At 40.0% G+C, this 27,508-nt stretch overlaps 1 protein-coding gene across 3 annotated transcripts; it reads left to right on the forward strand.

The window, feature by feature from the left end:
* Window positions 1-104: 104 nt before the first annotated feature.
* On the forward strand, window positions 105-27,324 carry TBPL1 (TATA-box binding protein like 1). 3 transcript variants are annotated; one of them, XM_045188799.2, is made up of 8 exons: window positions 244-377; window positions 17,342-17,444; window positions 20,561-20,739; window positions 22,686-22,768; window positions 22,920-22,983; window positions 24,502-24,605; window positions 24,694-24,788; window positions 26,802-27,324. In XM_045188799.2, exons 3-8 carry the CDS (start codon window positions 20,605-20,607, stop codon window positions 26,879-26,881), a joined length of 561 nt encoding a protein of 186 aa, XP_045044734.2. In that variant the 5' UTR covers window positions 244-377; window positions 17,342-17,444; window positions 20,561-20,604; the 3' UTR covers window positions 26,882-27,324. The 3 variants fall into 3 exon arrangements, with proteins under 3 accessions (XP_045044733.2, XP_024407650.2, XP_045044734.2); XM_045188798.2 differs by lacking the exon at window positions 17,342-17,444 and having other exon boundaries at window positions 105-377; window positions 20,667-20,739; XM_024551882.4 differs by lacking the exon at window positions 17,342-17,444 and having other exon boundaries at window positions 148-377.
* Window positions 27,325-27,508: the final 184 nt, after the last annotated feature.

A 27,508-nucleotide genomic window follows, 5' to 3' on the forward strand; every position in this document is an offset into this window, starting at 1 on the left:
GCCTGAATTCGTGACTAGGAAGGAGGAAGCGGAAGTGGGGAAAGTTACGAGAGCAGTGAGAGTCGGAAGTGGCTGGCTAGCGAGGCACTCTGTGCACTGATGCTCTAGCCTCCGCGCGCTGTCTCTATGCTCCCCTGCGTCTCGTCTATTTATTGTCGCGGGGAAGCAGCAGTTGCCCGTACCCGGAACAACAAAGCGGGAAAGACGGAGCCCGAGCCTCGGGGGCTCCTAGCAACGGGCCGGGGCGGGAGTTCCATGGAGACTGGGGAGCGCGCCCGCCTCATCATCATCCTTGTCCTCCAGCTTCTCTTTCGCGTCCGACGCAACCGGCATCAACGCTGCAGCCGCGTCCTCTGCCGCCGCCCCCTCTTCCCACGGTAACCCCGCAGGCGACCCTGGGCGGGGGAGAGCGCGGGCGACTGGGCGGCCTGAGTGCGGGGCGTCCGGGCGCTGGGCGGGTGTGTGCGGAGCAGCGGCTGTGCTGGGGCTGGGGTGTGCGGGGGCAGATGAGTGGAGCAGAGGCGCTCAGGTGGGGGAAACTGGTCCGCGAGCTTAGGGAGGGTCCAGTTCTTAGAACCGGGTGGCATTTGGGGATCTAGTTAGGGATAACGAGGTGGGGGTGGGGCATCACTGCCTGGGAGCGTTATCCGACGGGGGTATAGGATAAGAAAAGAGGGGTTTTGTTTTTCGTGTTAGCAACCACTGGGAAAGACGGGAGAAGGGAGCTTCCCCGTCTGTCTCAGTGGAGCCCTTACCCAGGGGAAAAGGGATCGCGCAAAGATGCTAGCGGTCTGTTGTTTCCCCTAAAACTTGAGCAGCCTCTGCCGGAGCGGGAGGGCTTCCAGATATCACCTTCGCCGAGAGCCCCGCCTTATTATTATTATTTTTTATTAACCAAAAATATGAAGAAGGATCTAGAAACTGAGGAAGATAAAATGAATTGTGGGTAGGACTGAGCAGGGGCAAGAGTCCGGAGAAGAGCTTAATGGTATTAGCCAGTAGGAATCCTCAAAGTAAATTTAATTGGGAATGACGGTTTTTAAAACTCCCTTCTGCCGAGATGTGCATCTGCGAGCTGTGACAGGGTGCTTTTTGCAATAAGGCTCAGACTGCAGCCACATCTGTGAGCTCTCTGGCTGCATCTGTCACCTGCAGTTCCAGAGCGACGCTGGCAGTTACCCAGCATGGACCTGTGTATTTAGATTGAGAACAGTGCCTTAAAATTGGTTCGAGAAAAGGAAACGAGCTTGGTGTGATTTTTTGTGTGAAGAAACAATGGCAGATTCCCTGGGGAAATTGAAAAAGAAAGAAATATAAGGATAAAGGTTCAGCTATAATCTGCAGTCTCTTTGAAAGTTTGAGAAAATGCCAGTTCATTCAAATGGAGAAGAAGCTTTTATCACTATCTTGTTCAAAAGATTATTCAGTTTTATATGTCCAGTTAAATACCAGTTTATGATACCTCTTTACGCCTTACATCACTAATTACTTAAAGCTTTTATACTTTTCAAAACTGTTCTAGGTCAGTAAATGAGGTTTTCCTGTGGCATGCTGAAAAGGCCACCTAAACATACTGCAATAATGCCACTTTTGTGTTCAGTGGGAACAAAGCTTTTTATATAAACTTGATGATTGCAGATGAAAATAAAACTGATAAATCACAGAAGCAATTTGGTCACGCCCAGCTTCTGTGTGTCCCTTACCTTTTTTGCTAAGCCTGGCTTCTCTTAAACAGAAACGTGTCATCCCTATTCCCAGCCCTCTCTTTTTGTACTCTCTGCCCTCAAAAACCAGCCTCAGAAACTGTGATGATCTGCTGTGTGTTCTTGAGTTCTACTGATGCTGGAGTACAGTTTTTCACTCTGGCTTTTTCTTGGGAGATTCAATGTCTCTTGTTAAAGGAATTTCATGTGCAAAGAGGTGGGCAGTTTCTTTTTTTAAAAGATGGGAAGTATATATAAAACACTGGGAAACTTAAAGTTGCATTTTAATGCTCTAAGAAGAAAAACTCAGGGTTGTTATCTTTAGGTTAGTGAAGGAAGGATAGAGCTGTTCTGTGAAGGACATGCGAGCAGGCGGCCACATTTGGGGCTGTCGGATGTTGAGCCCCAGGGTTTTCATAATGCATATGAGACACAGTGAATTTTATCCTCGGTGCCAAGGCTGCCATCACACTCGCTTCACCTAGACCTTGGTTGCTGTTACCTCTATTCCTTCCATGTTTGAGGCGGGGGAGGGCTGTGAGGGGGTGGGGAGTCAAGCCTTCCATCTTTATTAACAGTCCAGTTTCTGCTTGCCCTGCTGTCTGCCACAACATTCCCAACATTTGGTGGTGTCTTATTTCCTCTCCTGACTTAATCGTGTCCTAATCAAAATGACTTTTTATGCTATTTGTAGTATTTTTGTTTCTTTGGGAGTTTTCATTATATGTCCTGGGCCAAATATCCTTTTCATTAACGTTACTTTGTCTGTTGCGTTTTCTTTCTGTACCCCTCCCCTTTATTTGGAGAATTGGAGTGGCATGTCAGGTGTTCTGTGTTCGTTCTGAGTGACTGTTGGTTGTGCAATACAACAGGTAAGAGCCCTATGCTGACGATTAAAAGATTGGATTGAAATAAGGCATGGAACAATATTTGAACTTGCAGAATAAAAAGTATTTTAGAAGTTCAGAAGTAACACTGCCATTGTAGACCCAGTCACTTTTTTAAAGGTAGAAGATTTATAGAGCCTGCTGTGGGCTTTTAATTGAACCTTAGACTTTCATAATTCTTAGTCTAAAAAAGTTTTAACATCAGCCTTTTCCGATCACTTTGCCAGATTTAGGGGGACAAGTGAAGTGGTTCTCACACATTTTTCTTCATCTGGAAAATTTTTGTGGATGTATTCAAATACAGAGTTTGTTATAAAGTAGGATGAATACATACGAAATACACAGCTGAATACTTTCGTAGAGTGTCATTTCCTACGGACATGGCACATTACCTGTAAATCAGCAACTATGGTATGATACAGCTGAGTGTGTATCACCGCTGTTTTTAGGTGAAGGAGGCCTGCGATAACCTGGTGATTTCCTTCTGTTGCATCATAGACCGTGTGATGAAATTATTATTGCTGTGAAAAATAACATTGACATTGATTTTAGAAGAGTTGACAGTAGAATGTTTCCACAGTGTCTCTTAGTCAAAACCTGTAGTGTCTTGAAAATTTAACTGTATTGTGACATTTGGATTACGAATAAAGATTGCCTGCAGTTTCCGCCCATATTCGTTATACCTTTTATATGCCTGATGCCACATCAGGTGTGCAGAGCTGGGTGAAAAATGTTTTTCTTCTGGTGCTTTTTGCGCGCTTGTAGATAGCAGAGAAATGACATGCATGGATACCGAAATATGACAGACACAAGTCTGAATTTTAAGTCCTTTCTCACATACTGCTTGGTGCCGTGGTCTCCGGTGTGTGGATTCCCGAGTGCCTGCCTGCTGCGTTAGAAGGCTCCTGGGGTTCTGCACTGGGCGTCACCACCACGTTGTGTGTCCATGTCTGGTGTGCGTACCTGGAAGGCTAATGTTACTAGAAAGATGCACATTTTTATTTTACTGCAGGGGACTAATCTAGTGGATGGGGGAACCTTTATCTGTTATCTAATCTGTTAGTAGTCTAATATTGTATCCCTATAATTTCAACTTTTCATTCTGGCTGCTAGTTATAAGCAGCAAAAATTTCTTAAACGTGGTTAGGGCTTTTTTATTTTTACTTTTTTAACCAATTCAAACAATAAAAATCATGGTTTACTGTGTAGATACCGTGTTTGCTCGTCACGTGATCCCAGTTTGGGAAATTTCAGAAGGGTGAATGTATATATGTATCCAACATCTTTCGAGCCACATAGACGCAATCAACCTTTAATGTAGAAGAGAGATGGTGTGTGTGTGTGTGTAATTGTGAAAAAGCAAGATTCCGGAAGTGTGTCATTAGTCGAAAGGAATCGGATCATGTCAGAAATTGTGCAAACCTGGTTTTATCTTGTGACTAAAGGATGATAAAATACAGAATTTGCTTCAAATACCTAGTTTTATACTGGAAGCATGCTCCTAGGGATCATATAAAATGTTTTAAAAAAAAAACACTAAGGTGAGTTGTGGGACAGGCCAAATCAGCCTTCCTGTGGAAGTTAATAATGAAACTTTAAAATTTCACCAGAAAAAAAAAATGCAGCACAAAGGTTTGCAGGGCCACTTGAGCCGCGCGGTGCTCTTGCACCAAGAGCCCCGAACACCACGCCGCGTGCTAAAGGACGGCGCGTTCTCAGGACAGGTGCGGATGCAGTTAGGGCCTTGTGGTTGGCGCCATTCACATCTGTCTGTAGACACTGGTCCATGGTAGGCTTTTGTCTTTTAACTCACAACTTTAAAAGAAATAACTTTTTTAATTAATTAAATGCATTAAACTTCCTCCTTCTGAGAAATTACAAGCATTTTCACTGAGACAGAACGGTTTTGATCAAGATTAGTTACACCTTCTTAGGATTCGGGTGAGTATAGGGTTGAAGAGAAGGGACTCTGAATGCAGCCTGCCTGTGTTCATTCAGCATGGTGGCTGTGCTGCTCACCGCGGCGAGAGCAAGTCACCGAGTGCGAAGCACTGAGAACAGTGCTCGGCACGGTCAGAGGGAAAAGCATCGGGTGGCGCTAGTAGCAGTGGTACTTGGTAGTGCACTGTAGGCGAGCCAGAAGACCACTTGAACGCTGCGTTTCTTTCATTTGGAGGCTTTCAGTTGAAGCATCGAAATTCTCTGTGATCACTGACTGTTGGACTCACCTCTCGTTGTTAAGTTTTGGAAGGCGGGAGCAGTTTTGTTTTAATTTTGAATTGTCACAAAGGCATCTGGTTATCACTTATGGCAGATGGACAAAGTAAAAAAAGACCTCTCTGTTTCTTAGAAAAGGAAGGCCAACAAAGCCTTGTCTGGCACTGCAGGTTGAAACCATTGAAATGCTACTTCCCTGTGGACCTGACTGCTTGTTTAGCTGTATGGTACTTCTGAATAAATGCAATAGACTCCAGTGGTTTCATTTGGCAGAATTAGTCTTTCTTTAGAAGACAGTACTTTTTTTACTTGTATAACCTTAAATGATGGTGAACTTGAAACTTAGTGGTATCATTGTAAAGCCATTTAACTTGAGTTTTCTGTGTCACTATAAATGTTCTAGATAGTAGCTACCTTGTAAACTTTACCGGTAGCTGAAACTGCTGCCCTGCTCAAGCGATACAAGTGGCTCTAGAATGACTGCATAAAATTGCAGAATTACTTGCTTATGGTAAAAGGCTAACACCAAATACTGAGGCTACCTAGTCAGGGGAGTTAACTTGATGATTACAGCTTTTTTAGGTGCTACTGAAGTGGCTATAACTTTAAAGTCAAGCCCAAATGTTACAGTTTAGTTTTAACATATGCATTTGAAACTGTTACTAGAAAATAAATATTTGTGCTTAAATACAGTGAATTGCAAACTGTTTTTCCTATTTTGGCTTCTACCCAAGGTTTAGGTTTTTTTTGTTGAAATAATATTTTTATTAAATATGTATTAGGTTGTCCAAAAAGTTTGGTTTTTTCCTTAAGATGGCTCTAGTAGTGCTTAGCTGTCTTTGACCTATTGAAACAGTTTTGTTAGATGGTATTGTGACAAGCCACTTTAATATTGAAGGTGGAAGAAAATAAGTGACATTTTTGGCATACTATGCTTTATTGTTTCAAGAAAGGTACAAGCGAAACTGAAACACACACGCAGAAAAGATTTGTGCAGCGTGTGGAGAAGGTGCTGTGACGGATGAAACGTGTCAGATGTGGTTTGTGAAGTTTCACGCTGGAGATTCCTTGCTGGACGATGCTCCACAGTTAGGTAGACCAGTTCAAGTTGATAGCAATCAAATTAAGACAATAACTGAGAACAATCAACATTATACCATGCAGGAAATAGCCAACATAGTCAAAATATCCAAATCAATAAAATTATTAGTGAAAATTAAAAAATGTGTCTTTTATTTTATGGGAAAAACTAAATGGACTTTTTGGACAATCCAGTAGAAGTTTATATAAAATATATTATTAAAAGTATATTTTGCTTTAAATGTACAGGGGTAAAGTTTTATAATTCCTTTTTTTGTGTTAATGCTGTTTTTGTTTGTCTTAGTTGGTTTTTATACCCCTTGCAAAAGAAGATGGGCAAATATGCCTATATTTAGAGGTGTGGGTTTTATTTTTCTATTTAAAGAAAGTAAAGTCTAGTTGATACTGTTGTTTCGAATAATAACTACAATGACCAGAGTAGATTTAGCATTGATACAATATTGTTAATATTATTATCATAGTTTTCATGGGTTCTGGATCTAAAAAATATCGAGATGAGCAAGGAAATGATTGTGGCTATTTCTCTCTTGCACTCGCTCTCTCACACACAGTGTGTTAGGGGATTTTCAGGAAAACAGGTCTCCCAAGGTTTCAGTATTGCTGTCCATAATGAAGCCTGCCTGTTTTGAGATAAAGATCTAACACATTGTTAATGTTTCCCTTTGTTCCTTCCAACAAAGGCAACAGATGTTACTGTCCTTGAGATATGAAGCTAGTAAAGCAAATGTGTAACCTAAAAGTGCAAAGAGGAATGAAGATGGGTATGTGGTTTTTGAGTATGGTCAGCATTTACAGAACCTGTTGTTGTTTGCACCCAGTCAGCTAAGATTTGTGGTGAACCTGAAGCTTTTGTGAAACAAGAATTAACTTACTTTTTTTTAGTTTACCAGATACTTTTGTTGAGCCACAAAGCCTTTTTTTTTTTTTTTTTACCTGCTTATGGCCACAGTGACCTTCTTGGGTGTTATTCGTGTGCATGTGCAACCTAGTGAGCATCCCATATTTGCTCATGGGTTGACCACACCCCCAGCATCTCTGCTGGTGGCAGGTTAGGTGGTTGTAGGAGGCAGGCACAACCACGTTGAAGACACAGTCACCAATTCATTGCACTGTCCTCAACACAAACTTCATAATGCTAATCTCAAAGACACATTAGATTTCTTAACTCAATTCCCTACTCTTTTTTGGTGGGGGGGGGGGGGGGCCTGATATGAGGGGCGTGTGATATGTCTTAACAGTTCACAGCTGACAAAAAGCTGTATTAATAATACTTTTACTTTCTTAGCAGCATATTGCTATTGTAAGTCTTTAGGTCAGTATAGCAGAGAAGACCCTTGGCTGGCCAGTAACCCTGAAAATTCTGCTTCAATGTGTAGGGTAAATTTACTTGGATAACTGTTAATTTGTATGCACATTAAGAATATGTGACTTTTAATTTACTCTTTCTAGGCTTTTTGGTTTTGGCCTGTTAAGTTGCAAGATTTTCAGGTGTCTTAAACTATATTCGTAACTTAATTTGTCTTGTGTTGTATCCTCACCCTCACTACTCTGTGAAGAGAGGAATAGTGGCTTTATCACCAAACCCTGTTTCACTGGATGGTTGCTGGGCCTAAAGCGACTGACAGGGTAGCTGGTCCGTAAGCAGCTGTCAGGGAATGAATTTAGCATGTGGATGAATTAGGGCCTCGGGGGTGAAATGGAGGTCATAACTCTCAGGGGAGGAGAAGAGAAGTATGTATATCAGAAGTGCTGAGGGCCTATAGATGTGTTTTAATTAAAGTAATTCTTTCCTTATGTCAGAGATGTGTTATATTTCTGTATTTGTAAAAGCTCCTGGAACACAGCCGCCCTTCAGGATTTGGGGGTCTGAACTAACGCAGTAATAACGTGTCGGGTGCAGGAGCACTGAGCGCAACATAACAAAGTGAAATGAGGAAGTGACGGTACTGTTGGAGATGAGGAGTGGTTTGGGCCCCCGAGATTCTTACTGCTGCAGGGAAAGACGTCCACTGTCCCCACTTTCTCCACCTTCACAGTGTTTTCTTTTAACAGTTCTTAAAGTACTCATTTAATCCACAACTGTGTATTGAGTTGATGACCAAGTGCCAGTTACTAACCCAAGTTTTAAAGACCCACATTTATATGAAACAGTGCTCTTCGAGGACCGTGGCGCCCACAGTCTGATGGGCAGTCATAATACATCAGTACCTTTGTATCTGCTGTGCCCTGTGCTTGGGGCTTTCCTCCCAGCCTTGCCTGTGGCGGGCTTCTTACCCTTCAAGAGCTCATGTTAAGAATTTCTCATTTCTGAGGAAATTGAGAGGCCTTCCTGGATCATTCCTCCTATAGTTTCTCTTGAGTCGTCTTAATTCCTTTCTAACATAGAGTATGTTCTCTATTTAAATTTGTGTCTCTATTTGTTGTCTGTCCCTGGGATACAACTACCATGAGGGCTCCTTACCTTACGACTTTGTTCTGAGCTCCACTCCCAGTGTCTAGCCATCGTGCTGGCTTCACATTAGTTGCATGCTGAATGAATTCAGTTGTGAGTAATAATTTGTTAGTTGAAGGAATGGGGAAGGGCATCCTAGGCAGATATAAAATCAGGAAAGGTCTGCTGTTGAATACAAGAGGGTTGGTAAAAAGTTGAGACTGCTAAAATGTATTGGAAGTAGAAAAGGTCACAAAAAGTGCATTTGAAATGTGAAGCTTGCTGCATTCCAAGCAAAACAAGTTAGATTCTATTTTGTCCATGTAAGAGAGCCAAGACATGTTAAGTGGTATGTGGCACCGTTAGGAAGGTGATTCTGGTTGCCTCTTTGGTAGATGGACCAGATTGTGGCAGAGCGTTCCATTAGAAGGCTGTAGCCGTCGTGACATGGGAAAGCCTAAAATAAAACACTGATGCTCTGGATGCAGAAAAGAAGTTAGAAGTTAACTGGGTATAGGAGAGATGAAGGATGACTCTGAAATTTCTGATTCATGTGTGTGCGTGTTGGATGGTGGCTCCATTAACTCAAATTAAAACAGCAAGTATTTCTGAGGGGATTGATTAATTTTGGATGTGTTGGTTTAATTTAATGAGTATACCAAACAGGAATATGGTTTCAGATCTCTCATAGGGCAGGGTTGATGGTGGGAGCCACACATTGCTGTATAGCAGTTGAAACCCGAAAGCTTAATGAGGAAAGGGGTTTAAGGCAGTGATCTTCAACTTCAGGGACCTTAAACTCATTTGAGAATATGGAGAAAACAATGGCCTCCTCAGGTATACACCCAAATTTGTGTGTACATTTATAATCGCAGGGGGCTCCTCGGCCGTGGAACCTGTTGTTGAGCTGAAACAGGCCTGTCGTGGAATTCAGCTAAGAACTTCTGATTTAAGGAGCAGATGGAAAAGTATTTGAGATGGGAGGAGAACCTAGGAAAGGTGCCTCAGAAGCCAGAGGGAGGGTTTTGAGAACGGGGTTCCCAGTGCTGTGTGCCCCAGAGGGGCCCAGGTGAGGGAGTTTCAGCTGTGACATTGGATTCAGCAGTGAGCCATTCACTCACAGTGTTGTACACCACGCAGAGGCAGAGGCAGAAGGCAGCTTGTGATGATCTGGCGCATGAATCTGAGTTAAGGAAACGCACGGTAAACAGAGTACAGAAATCTTGAAATACTCTGTGATAAACAGTCCTGATTAGAGAATATACCCCTTTTTGAGGACCTACTTACTGAAAGGAACATTCCATTATTTTGGTGACCTATTATGGTATGGAGTTTCAGCCCAGTGGTTCTTAACCAGGTGCCCGTTAGAAACAACTTGGAAATGTTTTAAAAATCAGGACCCTACAACGGTTAGTTAAAAATGTCTTTGGGGGTTGAGCCTCCTCATAGGTTTCTGTCTGTCTGTTTTGTCGTCATCTTGTGAAGAACCAATGTTCCAACCCTAACACTTCCTCATCACGCTTGTTGTGTGTTCTGTGTCAGGATCCTTCCTTTTACTTGTATGTTATTTAATTACTCAGTTTACCATTGTGCTAGTTTTAAATCATTTGTCCTTTAATTTTTCTCATGGACCTTAGTTTCCAGTTTTAAAAAATTTATGGCTTTCCTCTGATCTTTAGTCAAGTTCTCCATATCATTTATCATTTTTTGAATGACACAGCCCTCAATCAATTAAAATCTGACCAGTTCTGAGTAAAACCAGAAGTTCTTAATCATGTGTATATATGGAAAGGCATTTATTGTGCAATCCTCTTTGCTTTTATTTATGTTCCATTTTTTACTAAACAGTAAAAACTGTTTTTAACTAGAACAGTGTGAACTCTGTGCACTATTATTCTAAGAAGCTGATGTCATAGACTTGCCTTCCCTTTCTTCACTTGACAGTCATGCGTGACACAGACCTTTCACAGGTTTCTGCACTAGCAGGCACTTTACATGAAGGGTGAACCTATGAAAGCGGTGGAAAGGAGACTGTCAAACAGGAAATTTTGCCTGTTGTGTTTCCACCTTGCAGTGCTTTCTTTTGACTAAATTCCTGATGAGCTGTCAGCAGTTCACGGTTGAACCCTGCATTCACACTTGTGAAATAAGTCAGAATACAGGGAAGTTCGAACTTCATACATGCCAGCCGTGACACCGCACAGAAGCTGAGAGAGGGTTTATTTGGTTTGCTAGCTGCCTGGTGAATTAACATTTATACCTGCAAAGAAAACAATAACCTTTACAAAATGATGCTGTTTTATTAGCATCAGCATAATGGCTGAGTTAGGTTCATGAATTATAGTTCCATATGGATAACTCGGGGGCACATATCAAGATTCTCTAGAAGAAGAGAAACTTCCTAGCTTTTTAAATGATCACCCATAATATGAGAAATAGGGACACTTGTAAGACCCGTGGAGAAAACTGATGCCTTATATTTGAAATGAAACGAACATGACAAACTTACATTTTAAATGAAAAGGACATAATAAACAGGTTTGTTACATTTTAAAACAGAAACCAACAACTATTTATGTTTGTTTGAAATGTTTTTGTTGTTAGTGGGGATTTTTTAAAAATTCACTATTAAATTTAGTTTTGTTTTTTAAAAAACACTAATTTTATTTGCCAGATACATCAAAATTGTATTCCTTACTTTTATCCCTTGTTTTTAGACCTGAAGGAATATGATCTGTTTTTAAGTTTCAAAGCTTGAAGACCACAATGAATAACTGGAAATCCTTTTTTTTTTAACATTTCTCTGACTATGGTTGAAGGAAGAAAGGAGAATAATAGTAGTAACAATGGGAGTAGTTAAATTTGAATGCTTTGTACCATGTGCAAGTACTGTGCTACATGCTTTGCACAAAATTTCAATTTTCACAACACTCTGTGGTAGGGGGTGTTATTTGCCTTATTTTACAGTAAGGACATTGAGGCACAGAGGTGTTAAGTAACTTACCCAAGGTCACATGACTGATAAATGGTGGAGTTTAGATTTAACCCAAGTAAGCTGCCCCAGAGTCTGAGCTCTTAAACGTGTGTGTGTGTGTGTGTGTGTGTAGACACCGCTTTTTCAGCTCAAGCTAACAGTTAAGCTTTTACAGCCACTGTATTGAATGTGCTTACTACCTTGGGAACTATGCCAAGGCTAGGGCACAGAAATCATTAATTTTTTTTTTTAGATTTCATTTACTTATTTTTAGAGAGAGGAAGGGAAGGAGGAAGAGAGGGAGAGAAACATCAGTATGTGGTTGCCTCTCTTGTGCCCCCTACTGGGGACCTGGCCTGCAACCCAGGCATGTGCCCTCTACTGGGAATCAAACCAACAACCCTTTGGTTCTCAGGCCCACACTCAATCCACTGAGCTATGCCGGCCAGGGCAGAAATCAGTAATTTTTGATCGTGCATCTAAGAAGCTTATTACCTCCCAAGAAAACATATATAAGTACGCAATTTCACTAGGTTGCAGAAAAATGCAGTGGTAGTAGGACTCAGAGGAGGGCTACTCTGCCTCAGTCTTGCGGATCAGATGTCTTAGTCCCTTTGATTTCTTATTTTACCCATCGTGGTTTTAGTTACCTTCTATACTAGGTTTTCCGAATGTTCACCTCCAGTCTAGACCTTGACCTGTCCTGAGCAGTGGACTCTTACCTGATTTTTCTCTCTCTCCTCTTGGATGCCTCGCAAGTTTCAGGCCAGCCTGTCTGAAACAGATCCCTAACCCCTCCTCTTTCTACCATCTCCCCTGTAAACCTGCTCTCCCCTCCCTCTGGGTTTCTGTGTGGTACATAGTATCTTAGGCCACAAACCTGGAGTCTTCCTCCAGCCCCCTCTCCCTCCTCCCCATGTCAGTCACTCTGTCTCCCGAAAATGTCTCTCTTCTCTCTACCTCTTCCCACCTTCCTTCACCCTGTCGTCGCCCCACCACTGCCATCTCTCCCAGCGCGGCTGCACTGAGGACTCTGACTGAGTTTGCTGCCCATTCCTGCCTTCCAGCCCATTCTCCTGTTCCAGAAGTGATAGATTTTTAAAAACAAATACATCATGTCATCTTTTGCTTCTGTTTTAGCTCATTGTGCTCTCAGAATAAATATGGAAGGTTTTAACATGGCCTAGAAGGTATGATTTGACCCTTGCCCGCATCTCTAGCCTGGTATTGTGCCCATTTCCCCCTCACCCTTCCCACCCCAGCTGTGCTGGCCCCCCTGGCCCTCCTGGCCCTCCTAAAGGCCTGAGCAGCTTGTACTTCTAACTCACCTCCAAGCTGAGAACACTTGCTGTTCCTTCCACCAGGTCTCGTTTACTGCTGAATCCCCGTCCCCTCTCATGAGACTGAATGCTTAGATTTCCAGTCTATTGTTAGAGAATTGATTGGATGAAGAAGATGGTGCTGAGCTATAGAACAAGTAGGAGGAGCCAGGTGTACAGTGGGGATAGATCATTTTTAGTGGAAGGAATAGAATAGGCAGGCAAAACATTAATGTTCTTTACATGTAAGAGCCTGTGTAAATCAGTAAGAAATCTCAGAAGGAAAATGAACAAAGGAATGAGACAGTTAACACAATAAATACTAGTTAGTAATAATTGAAAAGTTCACCCTCTTTAGCATGCAAGAAAAATCAGTTCAGTGTTGCTGTTTTTCACTGATAGCAGGTCGTCAAAGATTTGTACAAAATTCCTTGTTGACCAGATACGGCAGTATATTCGCATGCCCCGGTTTTGTTTAGTACGCACAGATAAGTGCATGGATTTAGCAGACTCGAAACGTGTGTCTGTATAAGCACAGAAAAAAAGTTTACTGATTATCACCGTGGCAGGGTAATGGGTGACTTTTTCCCTTTGCGTATTTCTTAGGTAATCAGAAAATGACATGTTACCTTTTTTAAAAGCCATACATTAAGACATCAACGTGAAATACCAAATCTATCCAAAATTTTGCTTTCACATAAGGAATGGACATGCTAAAATTGACATCTTTCAGTTTGAATCCCCAAATTTGAGTCTGTATTCAGTAAGGTGTACTGTTTGTCTTGTTATCTGTAATTACCCGTTAATTAAAATTAATGCCACTGTTAGCTCTGACTAATACATTCATCGAGCATATTTAATTGGTGAGGTGCTCACTAACCCCTCGGAGCAGCCACGCGGCGTGTAAATGGCGGTGTTTGCACTGGGCAAGTGAGGGCAGCAGCGGCTCAGAGCTGCCACGTGTCTTCTGTGAGGGCCCACATCTTAGACCCCCACGTTTTCTTCCCCTACAGATCCATTGTAGGACATTCCGAAATAGTGAGATTCTTTTTTATTTGCTGATGTTTAGAGAATGAGGAACATCAGTTTGCTGTTCCACTGATTCATGCATTCCTTGGTTGATCTTGCATGTGCCCTGACCCAGGATTGAACCTGCAACCTTGGCCCATCAGGACGACGCTCTAACCCACCGAGCTCCCTGGCCAGGGCCACAGAATTCTTGAGTAGGCTACTGCGTAAACATTTTTGATATGGGGTGGGTATTAGATTATATATTCTTAAATTGCTGAACACTTCTTTTTTTTGTAGCTGGAACTTCTTCGTGAGAGTCTAAACCACTGACTTATTTTTTCTTAAACAGTCATTCAGAAAATCAGCATCATTTAAATTTTTCTTCACTCCCTTTTAGGTATCATTACAAATATTTTTGTAGACCGAAGCATAAAAGGCACTCCTCTTTACTATTTTTTTTAAGTGACAGTTGCTAGCAACCTCAGTTATTATTGTTAATCAGTTTCCAATAAAATTTTTTGTAGTTTTCTTAATACAGACTTTTTAAAATTACAACAGTTTATGTTGATGCAAATCATTCACATGAATGCTGTCTGCTTACCAGTCTTCAGATCGGTATTTAGATTGAGTCAGAGATCAGTAGTTGCAGACATGCAGTAAATGTGATTTAACTTTCTGTTTACCCTAATACAATGATGATTTTTTTTGTACATCAAATACTTTGGCTTTTATTTAAGCGTTTGTTACATGTCTTATATGTTGGTATGATATATGGTCCTTTCCTTGGGAAGTACAAGGATTTCTGTGACCACGCATATTATTAGTAACTTTTTTTTCGTGTGGTTAGAATACAAAAATGCCAGCCCAGAGGACTGGTTCCTAAAGTGTAAGCCAGTGGGCCATGCCCGAGAATAGGTCCTCCTGACAGAGCTCCACCCTGCCGGACAGGTGGGAGCCGGTGCGAGCCGGTGCGGTTCTGCCCACTGTCTGCCGTTGCCCCTCAGTGGGCCTGGCTTTCCTCCTCTGCTGGCCCTGGAACCCAAGTGTGCGTTGAGAAGTGGGACGTTCAGAATTGGGATGTTAACTTAACTAAACTAACATGCTAGCTCTAGAATTGAAATAGAAATGTAGTACATAATCCCTAAATTTGTCTATAGTGGGGCTTCATCTAAGGGTTGGACTCAGGAATTTGGGAATTAGGTGGGATCTCAGAAACCATCTGGTCTCATCTCCTACCCAACAGAAAACTTGTTCTGTAACTTTCCTAGCTGTTGATTAATAATCTAGCCTTCCCTGACCCTTTGTTTTCCTTTTTCTTTCTTTCTTTCTTTCTTCTTTTTATACTTCTGTGGCACCCACTACTTTGCAAGTATTTGTTTTTTGATGTGGCTTTGTGAAACCTACTTTTGTGTGATCTCTTAAAATAAAAATGTTTCCTTTTTTTTTTTTTCAGATATTTGAGAACAACTGCTATCTTTCCTTTCTTGTGCTAAATGTCCTGAGACTCTTCTCAAACAATTCTTTTTCTATCCCATATCATCCTCCTTTCCTCTAAACAGTGGTACCCTCTTTAAATAATAAGGGCAGGATATTCTAGATGTTTCTAGAGACTACTTCTTCCTTTTGCCTGGACTCTCCTATCTAACCTGGGGTTTGGTTTTTGTTTGTTTGTTTATTTTGTTTTCTTTAAAGTAATATAACTAAAACTCTGTGTTTTAGTGTGACCTATTGTGAAGAAAAATCTTTGTCTTAAACAGCTTTTTATTCAATACAATTATGGAAATTTTCAGACAGATGTGTAGGGGGAGTAGTGTAACAAACACTCGTGTTATCCATCCCCTCGATTTAACAATTGTTAAGCATTGAAGCAGTAACATGGCATTTTTTGTCCTAAAATACAGTTACACCTTACTAGCCAAATCTGTTCTGAATAGGTATCTCAGGTTGTCTGTTTGCTGTGGTAAGACTCCAGATTCTAAGGGAGCCACCTGAAACTGTACCCACATCTGTGTGTTACTAAGGTCAGACGGTGAAAAATAACTGCATTTTAAAATAAATTATAGACATGACATTCCCCCTTGAATGATCTCTGAAAAAATAAGCATATTTGTCTACATAAGCACTCTTTCACTAACAGAATTAACAGTAATTCCCTAATATCTTTTTCATTCAGAATCTGTATCTCTTAGAGCTGTTCACTTCAAACTGGGGTTCTGATGAACGACCATGATATACAGATGTTGTGGTCATTTTAATAAAAATGTGAACTTTACATTAATCAGTGTTAAGTTTTATCATATTGGTATTGATTCATTGGGCCCAGGAAACAGCAAACTTTTTCGTAAAAGCCCCGATAGTGACTCATTCAGACCATGGGTGGCTTGGTCGTTGTCAGGAATGCTCAGCTGGGCCATCCTTCCGACAGAGACACGCGAGCGTGGTTGTTCCAGCAAAACCTTCCTTACAGAACAGGCGTTCGCCCTTTTGCTGCTGTATTTTGCTGACTCCCGCCTGACCTGTTAAGGTCTTGGTTTTCTCATCTGTTAGTGTGACTTTCCTCAAGCTTTGTATCAATTCGCTGAATACTGTTCAGTTACAATATTCAACCATGTGAAGCTATCATACAGTAGCGGCTGCCTTTTAACAAACATGTCGTATGCTGTGTACTTGACATAGGTGATTAAATTGAATCCTTAGAAGCACCCTGGGAGGTACAGTGATACTGTTACCAATTTCCAGAAAAGAAAAGAAGTAAGGTGTATTCATTAAACAGGTGCAAAAGGACACCCTCTCTCGAAAGGCAGACGTTCGGTTGCCTCCATCGTGGCCACGCACGTGTTGAGAGACCGTCAAGTGCCACAGTGGGTTGGGATCACTGCACAAATGTCTGCTTCCGAGTCTGCGAGTTCGGGGCTTTATAGAGAAGAGCTGGCTTAGGTGGCATGTCTTACTTTTAGAAAAGAACGATCCCTGGAGGCCATGTGGGTTCATGTTGTGTTTGCAAATTAGTCTATTCCCAGTCTGTCCCTTCTGCCATTTCTTAAATCATTGATGGTAATTTTGTTAAACCTTTTAGGCCCCTCCCTCAGTATCTTCATATGCAACTTCAGTACACTTTAGCTAGAGTCAACTTTTCTGTATTCTAAGTTTTATTTTGGTTTTTTGGAGCTTTTTGTTAGATTTTAGAGTAATTTTTGCCTCGTTTTTATGACATCGTTTACTGTGGCCTTTCAGTTTCAATATCCTGGTGTGGAAATTTTAAAATGTAGTAGCCTTGGGTGCAAGTTGTCTTAAAAGCCAGCAGGTGGCAGTATTTTCCAGGTGATGTTTTAGGTTGCAGGTTGCTGAAGTACTGTTTTTAAATATCACTAAAGAACACAATATGTTCTTGTCTATAAAATCATGAATTGAGGAAGAAGTTGCTTCAACTTCTACAACGTCTTTTAACAGGAATTAGAAATGTGACATTTCCTGAAGTTAGCAAGGTGCAATTTTAAACTTTGCTTTTTATTTTCAGAAGATTATATTTAAACTCACACTAGGTATTTACTTCAGAAACAGGACAAAACACCTGATTAAACCATGTCTTAATATTAGGCATTGGGCAGTGGGAAAATAACTGATGATTTACATTTAAATCAAAACGGAACTAACTTTATTTTTTTTTAGTAAACCTAATATTTGTTTTTTTTTTAAAGAAAAATCTAGACTACAAAACAAGAGAAGAAAAAAAAAATTTAAGTCACTCAGATGCCAACTCTCTGAATAGAATAATTGTTAACATCTTGGCTGTATAAGTATGTAAGTACATGCATAGGTCTATACACCAAAATGAACTCTAATCAAACATAATTTTTTCCACATTTTGGACCTCTGTCTACATTTGTGTAGTTTTATAATTTGTACAATCTATTTAGGAGTCTGTTACATAAAACTGCTGTATCTTTATTTAACCAGTCCCTTCAAGTTAGACAGTTGCTCTGTTATTAACAGAATTACAATGAAGAATCCTATTTATACTTTGCTCAGTTTAATTTTTCTCAAGATGCATTCCTTTTCTTTTTTTAAGATTTTATTTTTAGAGAGAGAGGAAGGGAGGGAGAGAAACATCAATGTGTGGTTGCCTCTCACACGCCCCCTATTGGGCACATGGTCCACAATCCAGGCATGTGCCCTGACTGGGAATCAAACCAGTGACCTTTCAGTTCACAGCCTGACTCGATCCACAGAGCCACACCAGCCAGGGCAGTACTTTTAAAGGCACCCTACCTGAAAGACTACCCACATGCCTGGGTTGTGGACCAGGTCCCCAGGTGGAGACGTTCAAGAGGCAACTCGATCAATGTTTCTCTCCCTCTCTCTCTCCCTTTCTTCTCCTCTTTCTAAAAATAAATAAACAAGATCTTTAAAAAAAAACAAGTATTGACTTCATAAACCCTATTAAAGCAATAGTATTTCCTGAGGCTGCTTGCCACATTACTAATCTAAAATATGAACACTACTCATGATGAACTATGTCCGTGACCTCATTTTTAGAATTTGAGCTGCTGAACTACAAAAATAATCATAAATTTTGAATTAATTTCAAGGCTTCTTTGCATTCACAAAGATTTGCTTTACCCCTTCTTTCTTGCAATACTTTTACCCTACATGTTGTCCTTGAACTCTCCCCTCAGTCCCCTAGTTTAATACTACTCAGAGAAGTAAATCTGAGTCCGTTTGTTTTAGCCTGTTTGATGTAAAAAATCCTTGTGAAGCAATAGATTTGACATAGTTTCTTGATACGTAATTTCTCTTTAAGGAGTGTTTTTTGTAGTTTATTCTCATGGGATGTGTGTCAATTAGGATTAGGTTTAGCTGCATACAACAGAAATTCAACATGAGGGCCTTAACGTGAAATCTGGATTAGGAAGTACAGGGATAATAAGGAGTTTCATGGTATCAGGAACTCAAGCTGCTTCTGCCTTAACCATTTTTGTTCTACCATCCTTTCCTCATAGTCTCATGGTTCCGGATGGCTCCTTGAGCTCCAGCTCTCACATCCTGACCCCAGGCAGCAAGAAGGAAGAAGGGCAGAAAGGCAGAAGGGGGTTTTGCCGGCTTAGTACAGCACCTTTTAACCGACTTCCCAAAAGACACAAAACCATTTCATTTTACCTTTCATTGACCAGACAGAGTCATGTGGCTTTTTGGCTGTACCTATTGCCCAAGAACCTGAAAAGTACAGTACTTTATTTCTGCCACGGTGTACGCAGCTAGGCGTCTGGGTTCCGTTGCTTGTGAAGGAAGGGCAGAATGGATGTTGGGGTGAGCAGCTAGGAGCCTCGACTTCACAGTTATAATATAGTCATGGGAAGTGATGGTTAGAGATCTCTGTTCTTCATGTTGATTTGGACCTATTGTATCCATAATCACTGTCATTTTTGTGTTATTTCCCAGATTCACGTGCTAAGTACTTTTTCATACATTTCATATAATCCATATAACACCATCTCGTAGGCACCTTCTATTATTACATATCACAAATGAGAAAACTAAGGCACAGACAGATTGCATAACCTGCCTAAGTTCTCATAACTAGTAAGTGGCTAGTCAGGCATTGAGCCTGCTGCATAAGATCAGTGCTGAGAATTGCCTCTGTCCTCTGCTTATTAATCTACCTATATGGCTATTAATCAGGGCCACTGCCAGCCCTGCTTCACACCTTAAAGATAAAAATCGGTTGAGATTGCTTAAACGCGCACAAAGAACAGAAACACAAGGAAATAAGCAGGTTGGAAGGAGCATGAAAGTGAGAAAATACAGTGAACTTGAGGTACAACCTGTACGCAGAATTAGAGGCAGTATAACCCTGTGTAGGTCCTGGAAGTCTTGGGGTCTGGTTTGTCATCGTGTCCTAGGGCACTGAAAGGCAGCAAAGCAAAACTGAATTTTCTTTACTTGGACTCTTGGCATCTCCGTTTTCTTAGTCACATAATAATCTGAATCCTTACCAAGCATGCTAGTTAGTTATTTTGTGGCTGCAAAGAATCTTAAAGATCATTATAGTACTGTTAGTATTTTCTGATTTTCTCTTTGTGGATTAGATAAGCTGAATTATCGTTAGTTGTTTGTTTAAGATGTGGAGTCCCAGTCAGAGATCTTTCTTTTGGCCGGAATGTGGGTCTTACGCTTAGTACAAACTAGGGCTCATTGTGTTTGTTTATGGAAATTCTTCTATCAGTATTTTTGAAAAGATAGGTATTTTGGAAGATTGTGATCTTGATAAAAATGGTGTTGTGCTGTTTGCTAGAGCTCCCCCTGCCTACACACACACACAGATCTGTGAGCTCCTTGGGGACAAAAGACTGGGCCTTACTCATTTCTTTCTCCAGTATCCTTACTGTATGGTAGGTATTCAGTAAGTGGATAATGAATGAAGGACTAGTAAATGAGAAAAGTGTGTGTATTAATGTTATAAATAATATTCCTGCTTCCTTTAAACTTAAGTCAATTATTCTACTTGAAGTAGAGGAAAAATAGGTCATGCTTTTTATAGCTCTGGCAAGTGTGAGATAGGTTATAGCACCATTAATGGTTAGACATTGGAACCACGAAGTTCATCCCTTGAACTTGGTGTGTTTGGAGAATTACCTGTGATACACCTGAAACATAGTGGTTGTAAAGGCAAGTAGCAAGAGAAAAAACTGGCAGCCTCCTGGCATATAAAAAGTTAATTATAAAATTTAAAGAATGAAAGTTAGATGTTTTTGACATGCTATCTTTTTCTAAATGGCATTTTTAGTGGGAAAAGGAAGGCGTGATTTAACATTCAAAAATAATATAGATTTACTTTTTTCACTTTAGTGTTCAAGACTATTTGTAAAAACTTCAGAGAACATTTACATTTAATTACTTTATTTTGTTTTATTTCTCAGGATGTGATCTTCGTGGTGGGAAGCTAAGTTTTTAAACTACCCCAATGGATGCAGACAGTGATGTTGCATTGGACATTCTAATTACAAATGTAGTCTGTGTTTTTAGAACAAGATGCCATTTGAACTTAAGGAAGATTGCTTTGGAGGGAGCAAATGTAATTTATAAGCGCGATGTTGGAGTAAGTATCTGAATGTTGGTATGTATGCTACAGAGCCTACTCATGTAGTGCTGTGAATGCTGTAGTGAAATGTGCTCATTCTCCACGTAGTTTGTGAGCGTCTCGCCATGTTCTGGTTGCACTGGCTGCAACAGTGAGCCCTGAAGAAGTGGCCCCTGCTCTGATGGAAGAGCAGCTCTTCGAGATGCTTATGTCCACGTCCTAGCAAAGAATTTTATGCTGTTCTCTCAGTTTCTTTTGACTGAAGAAGAGGACTTGACTTTCGTGTATACTTACTCAAATATAATTACGTTTGAATAGTGCCTTAAAATACGTAGGTAGGTAGATGGATGGATGGATGGTGGATGGTAGTAAATTTTATTGTCATAGCCCTCTTTAATTAACCAGGATAGTTGGTATTTTTTAGTAACAAATTGCTAAAAATATGGTTTATATCCTAATCTGTGCATTCTAAATGTTAAACCTGTAATATTTGGAATGAAAGCTGATAACTTGCTTTTAAACTTTAGTGTTTTGAGATTAACATTACAAATGACAGTGGGGGTTCATTTGACTTTTATAAACCAAAGAGTGATGAGATATATATCTTATATTTTTCTATGAAAATTAAGGATATATATGAAGGCTTTGTATAAGTTCTAAAAATTAGATGCCAGTATACCTAGGTAAATTATTATTAGTTCTCAGTACTAAAAACTAAGTAAAGATGAATTAAATTCAATTGAAATTTTCAATGACACACAAAGATTTTCAAGTTCATCAACAATTCCATCTTCATTTTAAAAGGAATAAATATATCTGCTAAAATGTTTAGAGATCAAATTGCCTAACGGTACTTTGGAACTTTTAACACACCATATGGCAGGGAAGTCATCTGTCCTAGGAAGGTTAACTGAAAAGGCTGAGTTGATGGGCAAGTTGGTGGTGAAAGACAATTAAATGTAGAATAAATGCAGTGTAGTGTTTTGCAGTTACTTGTGTTTGGAATATTATAATGTATTTTAGTTCAAATTTTATCTTGGATGTTTGTTAAATTTTATAGCCCCACACTTAATAGCTTTCTAGTTTGATGATGTGGCACCTGATAGAGAAAGGGAAGACCTTAGAATGTAACAGGTGTTTTAAGGATACTGTCTCATTCATTCATGTGTTACATTATTCAGTAAATGTTTCTTATACATAATGGACATATGATAAATATTCCATAAATGAAAAGTTGCAATGAAAATTTAAATTCACATATTATCTTGGACCTTAGTTCTTGACCTACTTATACTCACCCTGTAGGTAATTTTATTTAAACCCATCGCTTTAAATGCCTGTCATATCTAAGAAATCTGAAATTACACCTAGCTCCAGCTTTTCTCCTGCATTCACAGTGTGCATATGGAACATGAATATGTAATAGGTGGTTCAGCTGTGAGACACTATGAGGCAGTGATGAGTACCATGAAGCAGAGGAAGCAGGGGGGAACTTACAGAGTGATGAGCGGATGGGGGTTTGGGGGAACAGTAGGGGAAGGAGCCTCTGCCGAAGTGACGTCTGGTGAGAGACCCACGTGAAATGAAAATAAGAAGGAACACTGTTTCAGACACTGCAAAACTCCTGGGGTGTGAACAGATTTGCCGTATCTGAGGGTCCGTGCAAACTATAAATTCCAGTTATGGGACTGGAGCGGAGTGAGAGATGGAGTATGTACATACTTTGTAGTCCATCACTTTCAGGTATTAGGGAGAGATTTATACAAACCATGTATTTTTAACTAATTAAATGTCTTTTTGGATTAATGCATTCTTTTGTTCAATGTGGTATTTGATTTCAGAATTGGTGGGTGATTTAGAGAATAGTTATTTTGATCTTGGGTAAGGTTGGAATAGTATTTAAACATTAAAAATGCCACATAGAGCAGAACCATATATAAAAATTAATCCTTTTTTTTTTCCAGAAAGTATTAATGAAGCTTAGAAAACCTAGAATTACAGCTACAATTTGGTCCTCAGGAAAAATTATTTGCACTGGAGCAACAAGGTAAATTTTACTTGGGTTTTTAATTTTCCCTTCGTGGAAGGAGCATTTGTAGACATAGAAACAAAATTACATGTACAGTTTGTCATGTTCCTCAGTATAAAATTGACTTCCTGAATGATAGTCTTTTTTTTTTTTCCTCTTAAAACTGTAGTGAAGAAGAAGCTAAATTTGGTGCCAGACGTTTAGCCCGCTGTCTGCAGAAACTAGGTTTTCAGGTAACATTTTCAAAAATATCCAAACTGCAGCTATTCAAGATTTTATTTTTGTATAGTTAAAATTTTGAGTTTAATAGACTAAAGAAGTCTCTACAGAAACTACTCTCATGACCATTTTCTAGGTTTTTTTAATACTGTTCTTCAGTGTAAAAATTTAGTAGCAGAACTTGTCCGTGTGGGTATTGTTAATGGATCCTGGCTTTTTTCAGATTGTTTCTTATAGAGAGACACAGACTTGTTTTCCTTTAAGTTAACTACCCTTTCAACTCTCTTCTCACTTTAAAACAACCTCGACACCCCCCCCACCTCAGCCCCACCCCACCCCCCAAAAAACATGTTTCTAATCGTGTCTCGAGTGGGATGAGCATGAGGGTGAGCAGAGAGCTGCAGGACCTGTTGGTACGTACACTTTAGCTAGCGGCCCTCCCACTGGTACAGTGACCATTGCTGGCAGGTTACCCTCATCAGATATTTTGAAGAGGCAAAATTGGAATAAAATTAATACATATTATGGACCTGCTAGGTCACTTGCAAATAATAAGTGAAAGAAAGGTAAAGATGAGCCATAGTCCCTAAAGAGGTGAGCCTAGGCTGTTTGCAGTTTGAATGGGAAGTGATGGGAGGAGGAGGTTCCCTCTGATGGCTTCAGTCTCCTAAGGTGGGAGGTGAGAGGACGCACTGAAGGGTCTGTGAGGGGTGGGGTCGGGGTGCCCCAGGAGGGGCAGTGTGGAGGCCCAGTTGATGGCGGGGCCACATCGCACGATCTTATGGCTTTCTACAAGTATCTTGTGCGGGTACTGAGTTGGAGAATGGTACATTTATCCAGAATTGTGGTTTTACTAGGAATGTTTGAAAAGGTGATAAAATAAATCCATTCAAGATACAGATAGGAGTTGCTAAAGTTATTAACTTGAGAGGACATTATTTTTAGCCTTAGAGCCTCTTGTCTTAGCATAAAATTAGAATTGTGGAGAGAAATCCCAATGAATTAAAAGCACAATTTTATCACTTTATCTTTCACTCTGTTCCCTTAAAGAAAACAAGCATCTAACTAAACTCGCAGAACTGCCGTTTTACCTTACTGCATGTAAGACAGAGTCTGATCTTTGAAGTTCAGTGTGCGCTCAGCTATTTATTTATTGACTTTTAAAGTGACAGCTTTCTCATTTTGACTCTTGAGAGGACTGTGCTTTGATTTTTTTCCTGTCTGCTCTCCTATCTCAGTAGACTAAATATCCCATTTAAAGTATCAAAAAATTAAACTCTAAACAGAAGACTCAAAAGACCACGGATGAGCTGCTCTAGTCAGATTTTGTTTATTTTCTTAGCGACACTTTTGAGTTACTTAATTACGGCATTTCATGTGTTACTGATGAAATCCTCGGGCCAAGCTTAAGATTTGTTTTATCTAATTGCTTATATATTAAGAATTAAAACTTAATCATTAAAAATTTCTGTGATGAGCAGATTTTTTGTTTGTTTCAAAGTAATTTATTGAGCTTTACTTCTCTCCTAAAGGTAATATTTACAGATTTTAAGGTTGTTAACGTTTTAGCAGTATGTAACATGCCATTTGAAATCCGTTTGCCAGAGTTCACAAAGAACAACAGACCTCATGCCAGGTAGGTCTTTAAAAAATCAGGGTGACTTGCCAAATTTCAAATTACTTGTCACACTATAAATATTTACATTGTGGCTTTTTTTGTATAGTTATGAACCTGAACTTCATCCTGCTGTGTGCTATCGGATAAAATCTCTACGAGCTACGTTACAGATCTTTTCAACAGGAAGTATTACAGTAACAGGTATTTTACGATCGTGAAACCAAGCTTGTCATTTATCTATTGAATAAGAGGTACCCCTGCCAAAGGAGAAATGATGTCTGATTTGTCCCCTTCAGTAACTTGTGCCCTTCGAGGGCTGTCAGTCTTCTGACTTTTAACACCGTGGATTACTTTTACTTGCTTCTATAGACTAGTTTGAAATCTAATACTGTACTATTTTGTGTCTGTCGTCTTTCCTTCGCCATCCTCCCGGGGAGACCTGTCCCCGCGTTGTGTGGGTCTGTAGATCACGCCTCCTCGTCGCTGCCCGTGTCCGGTGCGTGCGTGGTGCTCAGGCACTCGGATAGTGGCCAGTTTGCAGCTGTTAGGAATATTCTAGTACATATTTCCATAATAGTATTTCTTAAATTTATGATATTTTTATTTAAAATACCCAAGAGAAACCCATTTTTATGAACTTGATGAAGGTTTTAGATAAGCAAAATATATAAATACAATGGTATCTATTTGTACATGTTAATGTGTACTATGTTGTATCTGTTAAGTCAAGCATGTGGAAGGGGTCATTTCAAAACGACCTACTAGGCCTAGATGTCAAAGGGTAGCATTAGCCTTGCGGGGTGATTTTTAAAGCTACTATGTTATAAATTGTGCAGAGACATCAGTTGGGAATGAGGCCCAACTCTTGGCACAGTTGAGTTAAGGGACATTTCTTTGGTGTGCTGGAGTTTTTCTTTTTATTCCCTCAGCCCTTGAAGGAGAATAAAAATTATTCACATTATTAAATGCCCAACAAGTAAGTTTTAGTTTTGACTCATCCCATGGGTTTCCACAACTACCTCAGAGACTTCCAAAGCCAGGGCTGTGCCTGAATCTTAAAGACACAGCGGTGAGGAGCAGGCCTGTCCGTTCCCTCCTCTCACCTGTCTCTGCTCTTCAGAAGGAGCCCAGGCTTCTGAGGGGCTCCGAAGTGCACTGATAAATCTCTCAACTAAGTGTAGAACAAAACGATGCATATGTGAGATCTATCTTTATTGCGTTAATAGACAATTGAACAACTCAATAACGAACTAAGACGATTGACCTGGTTAATTAGTGTGCATTACATATTTACATCTGGAATATTTTATGGAATGTTGTAACAATTCAGTCATACTCTGTGGTTCCCATGGGCAAAGCACTACACTATTTGGAGAGGGTAAACTGAGTCAGGAAGGAGTGGACCAGCGTAAGACATGGTCAGTACTGTCAGATTTCACAGTGGGTGCATACGTATGGTTTTAGGATCCTTCTAGTAAGGAGGTATGTGTAGTTAATGAAAGCATTTTTATTCAAAATACTATGAAAATATTTTTTATTGTCTACTTCTTTGTTTCTTTTAAGCTATTTAAACGAAAGATTACATTTTTGAAAAGTTGTTCCTAGCATTATATGGATTAATTAATATGTAGCATCACCTCATTTCCTTGAGCTTGTTTTGTTTTCTGTTGAGTGAGCTGTGAGGGGGCGGGGGAGGACCAGATTGGTGGTAACTCTGTGGGCATTTTCGGACCACGTAGAGTATACAGCCTCGGGTTACTTTGGAAGCAGCTTTGTTGTCCTCTGCTGAGTTCCTCGGTACCCCCGTGAGCTTCGGTTGTAGCCTAACCATCCCAGGCTACAGTGACCAAAAGGATACCAGTTTCTCTAGGCCCATTTGTCATTTCTTCCTTTAATAATAAGCATTTTATAGTGCTTTTTATTCTCCTTCATGTGCACACTCCTTGTCTGCAGCTTTTTTTATGTACACACTTTTCACACTGGTGCCCTGAAACAAGATGAATAACGTTTTTATGTCAGATTCCCTTTAATTGTCTGGAAAAAATTATTCTCTTGATTTTTATTACGACTCTGTGTATAATTATGGGTGTAGATTTTTTTAAAAACAATAACCCCAAAACTGCTTGGATATTTTTAGTTGTGAGAAATGAACTTTTTCCTAGTGCTCTCTTTGCCTCCTCTCACCCACCCCATCTTCCGTTGTGTTTGTTACAGGGCCCAATGTCAAGGCTGTTGCTACTGCCGTGGAACAGATTTACCCGTTTGTGTTTGAAAGCAGGAAAGAAATTTTATAATTCATCACTTAACTGGTTAGAATCCCTAACTGAGCACCTTTTAAAACCTGCTGCACATTGGACTCAAAAGGAAAACTGGACCAACAGTAACTGAGGAAATAGACTCTCTTATTCCTTCACGGCTACAGTGTAAGCTCCAGGCCCTTTGGATTTCGTTTCAAACTTCGCTGTGACAGAAGAAGGAAGTTTACAAGACATGACTTGCTGCTTTTACAGAAGGACGTGCTATTTATTTTCGCAGTAGCCCTCATGCCTCCGCAGGCAGAGCTGTCACGGTGCGCGCACTACCTTGAATCCTTGTGTTGTTATTTTTCTCCAGTTTGAGCTAATGTGTTTCATTTGTGAATAGTCTTTTACATTTTTGTATGCTGAATATGGGCACCAAAGAACCTGTAAAAGTTATCTTTTTCAATTGAATGTGCACAAATAAAAGTTTGGAAAAGGTCTCTCTTCATATCCATTCTATAACTTTTATTCCCCATTTTCTATTTTAATAAAAATTGTATTCCTAATTCTTTTTTTTTTAATCTATGCAAGCTCAGACTTTTGCTAAAGTGTGTTGGCTTCTTTTTGAAGTGTGTTTTGTAAATATATATGCTACATGTACATAGGATCTTTTAATGCTCT

The sequence above is a fragment of the Desmodus rotundus genome, chromosome 11, assembly GCF_022682495.2.
Source record: "Desmodus rotundus isolate HL8 chromosome 11, HLdesRot8A.1, whole genome shotgun sequence".
Taxonomy (NCBI): domain Eukaryota; kingdom Metazoa; phylum Chordata; class Mammalia; order Chiroptera; family Phyllostomidae; genus Desmodus; species Desmodus rotundus.

What these genes read in the sequence shown, in the direction of transcription:
- TBPL1 (XM_045188798.2), top strand. Translation starts at nt 127, where the DNA reads ATGCTCCCCTGCGTCTCGTCTATTTATTGTCGCGGGGAAGCAGCAGTT. An exon ending in ATTTGCACTGGAGCAACAAG is followed by an intron (nt 22,769 to 22,919) that starts GTAAATTTTACT and finishes TTAAAACTGTAG; the next exon opens with TGAAGAAGAAGCTAAATTTG. An exon ending in AGGAAGTATTACAGTAACAG is followed by an intron (nt 24,789 to 26,801) that starts GTATTTTACGAT and finishes TGTTTGTTACAG; the next exon opens with GGCCCAATGTCAAGGCTGTT.